Source organism: Cebus imitator, unplaced genomic scaffold, assembly GCF_001604975.1.
Source record: "Cebus imitator isolate Cc_AM_T3 unplaced genomic scaffold, Cebus_imitator-1.0 Scaffold343, whole genome shotgun sequence".
NCBI classification, from domain to species: Eukaryota; Metazoa; Chordata; class Mammalia; order Primates; family Cebidae; genus Cebus; species Cebus imitator.
In genome coordinates, this window is record NW_016107658.1 from 661,445 (window position 1) to 664,731 (window position 3,287).

General features: G+C 39.8%; 1 protein-coding gene across 1 annotated transcript in view; it reads right to left on the minus strand.

Moving 5' to 3' along the window:
* The window catches only part of CENPI (centromere protein I), a 74,394-nt gene that overhangs the window by 44,978 nt on the left and 26,129 nt on the right, over positions 1–3,287 (minus strand). The window contains 3 exon segments of the mRNA XM_037730423.1: positions 731–822; positions 1,953–2,073; positions 3,135–3,283. Coding sequence (XP_037586351.1) covers positions 731–822; positions 1,953–2,073; positions 3,135–3,283 — 362 coding nt within the window.

Here is a 3,287-nt window from a genome sequence, read left to right on the forward strand (position 1 = left end):
CGAGATCGCGCCATTGCACTCCAGCCTGGGTAACAAGAGCGAAACTCCGTCTCAAAAAAAAAAAAAATAATAATAATAATAATAATAATAAAGGAAAAAAGAATATAAGTAGTGACCCTATGAAATTTCATTACTGGCTAATTCAATTAACTGCATATATTTAATTACATCTTCAGTTTGTTCTCTAATTACAGGCTTTTCCCTTTTATTTGCATAATATAACATATTCTTTCTTCAAATCCAACTGCAGTCCAAGTGCAAAGATAAAAGTCCAACTCAGCTCTATTTATAATGAGTTTCAAATTGAACAAATATTGTTTACAAAAGATATCAGGTACTAAAAAAGGGGGGTTTTTGTTTGTTTGTTTTTGAAACAGGATCTCACTCTGTCACCCAGGCTGCAGTGCAGTGGCACAATTATGGCTCACTGCAGCCTCGACCTCCTGAGCTCAAGTGATCCTCCTACCTCATCCTCCTGAGTAGCTGGGACTACGGACACATGCCACCACGCCTGGCTAATTTTTCTATTCTTTATAGAGATGGAGTTTTGCCATGTTGCCCAAGCTAGTCTTGAACTCCTGGGCTCAAGCAATCCACCCACCTCAGCCGCCGAAGTGCTAAGATTACAGGCACGAGCCACTGCACCCAGCCAAGAAAAGGTTTTCCATGGATATCTAAATAAACTTTAGTAAAGAGTGATGGAGTGTGGAAGAAGCATGTGAAAGCTTACTTGTAAGAAGCACTCTGCCCTGATGATAGTATCCAGGAAATTGGTAAATTCTTTTCCATGTTCATAATTATTCACCTTGTACCAAATACATTCTAGAGCAAAAACAGTAAATATAAGCATCTAGTTGTACCACAATAAAAAAGTACACAAAAAATAATTATCACTAAAGTAACAAACAAGTGACAAAGTAAAAAAGCCATTAAGTTTCATACATCCTAGCTAACTCATGATGTAGACTAGAACAGATACATGGAGGTGATAGTGAGATGTTCCTCAACAACTTGGTAATACAGGGAAAAGTTTACAGTGAAAAAAAATAAATGGAGAAAATCCACGTATAATGAATATGGTAAGCTTTATATCACATAGTAAATCCAAGAAAGTATAAACATCTGAATTGAAAGTTTTAGAATACCCTAAACTTCAGTTAGGGTAGGCTGGGTATAATGTAAGAGTGATAGAAATTTAGTAAGTGGAAATTTTAAAAAACTGTATCATATTCTGTTTAAAAGTTTCAGAGTACAAGAAGGAGAATTGGCCTGGAATCAACTAAAAGTAACTTTAACCATCAGAAGAGTCAGGAGTTGCTTATCCAGGAAAGAAACAATTTGGTCGAAAGAAATACTATGTCCAGAGAAATATACCCTCTCCTCCCCACCATCCCTCACCATTGGAGGAATGAATGCTCAGGCTTTACTCTGGCCTGGATGAAACACTTCTCACTGCCCTTTCCTTTAATTGTATAATTAAGAAACCTTCTAATGACAAATTTGGCTCCCATATATGCTGATAGCACGGAGGGAATATTCTAGTTGGCAGATATGACCATCTTGCTTACCAGAAATAATTAATTTTATAATAAGCTGACGTTCTGGCTTATACATTAGTTTCCTCTGAGTTTCGTTACCATTAATGGAAGACTCTGGGGGCTTAACAGCAAGTTTCTGGACATACAAAGATGAAGAATCCTTGGATTACAATAGTCACCAAAGTAGAACACCCCATTGAGTTTTGGTGGCCATCCAGTAGTGTTTCTTTAACAAAATCTCTCTCCCTTCTTACTGCCTTAAAATTACAACAACATAAACATTCATGCTTTAAATATATGATTACCAGTGACATAATTACAACATATGAAGGCTCCTCTTGTCTAGGATTTGGCACCCCTATAAAAGAAACCCAATTTGTAAACTATCTTGTTCCATCCTCACTCAATTCTTACCTTCTTGTAATGTTTGACTCAACCAGTAATAAAACCTCAGCAAGACAGGCTCATCTCTGACACAATTAATATAGTGAAGCAGCAGAGAGTTGTTTAGCACTGAGCCCATCTGAGAAGGCAGCTGCAATGACAGAACAATCGATCAACAATTAAGTAACAATTATCAACAATTAAAAGTGGATAAGGGAATCATCATATAGAAAATATATAACAAAAACAGGCTTGGCATGATGGCTCATGTCTATAATCCCAACACTTTGGGAGGCCGAGGCAGGAAGATCACTTGAGCCCAGGAGTTTGAGACCAGCCTGGGCAACATATTTTTAAATTTTTTTTTTTATTTTGAGACAGAGTCTTGCTCTGTCGCCATACGCCAGGCTGGAGTGCAGTGGCATGATCTCAGCTCACTTCCACCTCTGCCTCCTGAGTTCAAGCAATTATCCTGCCTCAGCCTCCCAAGTGGCTGGGACTACAGGTGCATGCCACCACGCCCAGCTAACTTTTGTATTTTAGTAGAGACGGGGTTTCACTGTGTCGGCCAGGATGGTCTCGATCTCTTGACCTCATGATCCACCTGCCTTGGCCTCCCAAAGTGCTGGGATTACAGGCATGAGCCACCACGTCCGGCTTAAATAATTTTTTTAAAACGGAGTCTCACTCTGTCACCCAGGCTGGAGAGCAGTGGCACAATCTTGGCTCACTGCAACCTCTGTCTCCCAGGTTCAAACGATTCTCATGCCTCAGCCTCCTGAGTAGCTGGGACTATAGGCACGCACCACCACACCCAGCTAATTTTTGTATTTTTCTTTTTTTACTTTTTTTTTTCTTTTTAAAGATGGGGTTTCACCATGTTGGTCAGGCCTGTCTTGAACTCCTGACCTCAAGTGATCTGCCCACCTCAGCCTCCCAAAGTACTGGGATAACCAGAGTGAGCCACCATGCCCAGCCTGATACAAATTTTTTTTAAAAATTAGCCAGGCGTGGTGATGCACATCTATAATCCCAGCTAGTTGGAAGGCTGAGATGGGAGGATCACATAAGCCCAGGAGTTGAAGGCAGCAGTGAGCCATGATTATACCACTGCCTGGGTGACAGAATATGACACTGTTTCAAACAAACAAAAAAAAAAGGCCATGAAGTTCAAATAGAAAATGCAAAGAAGCATATGTTCCAGTCACATACCTCTAAGCAATGGATGTTCTGTAAAAGTTGGGGGAAGCTTTGAAGCTGTTCTAGTGGAAATGATCTACTTCTATTCAGACAATCAGAAAGACTCATTTCTTTTTTTCCACATTCTTTAGTGCAGCTACTGGAATTGAGCACTGGTATAACTGA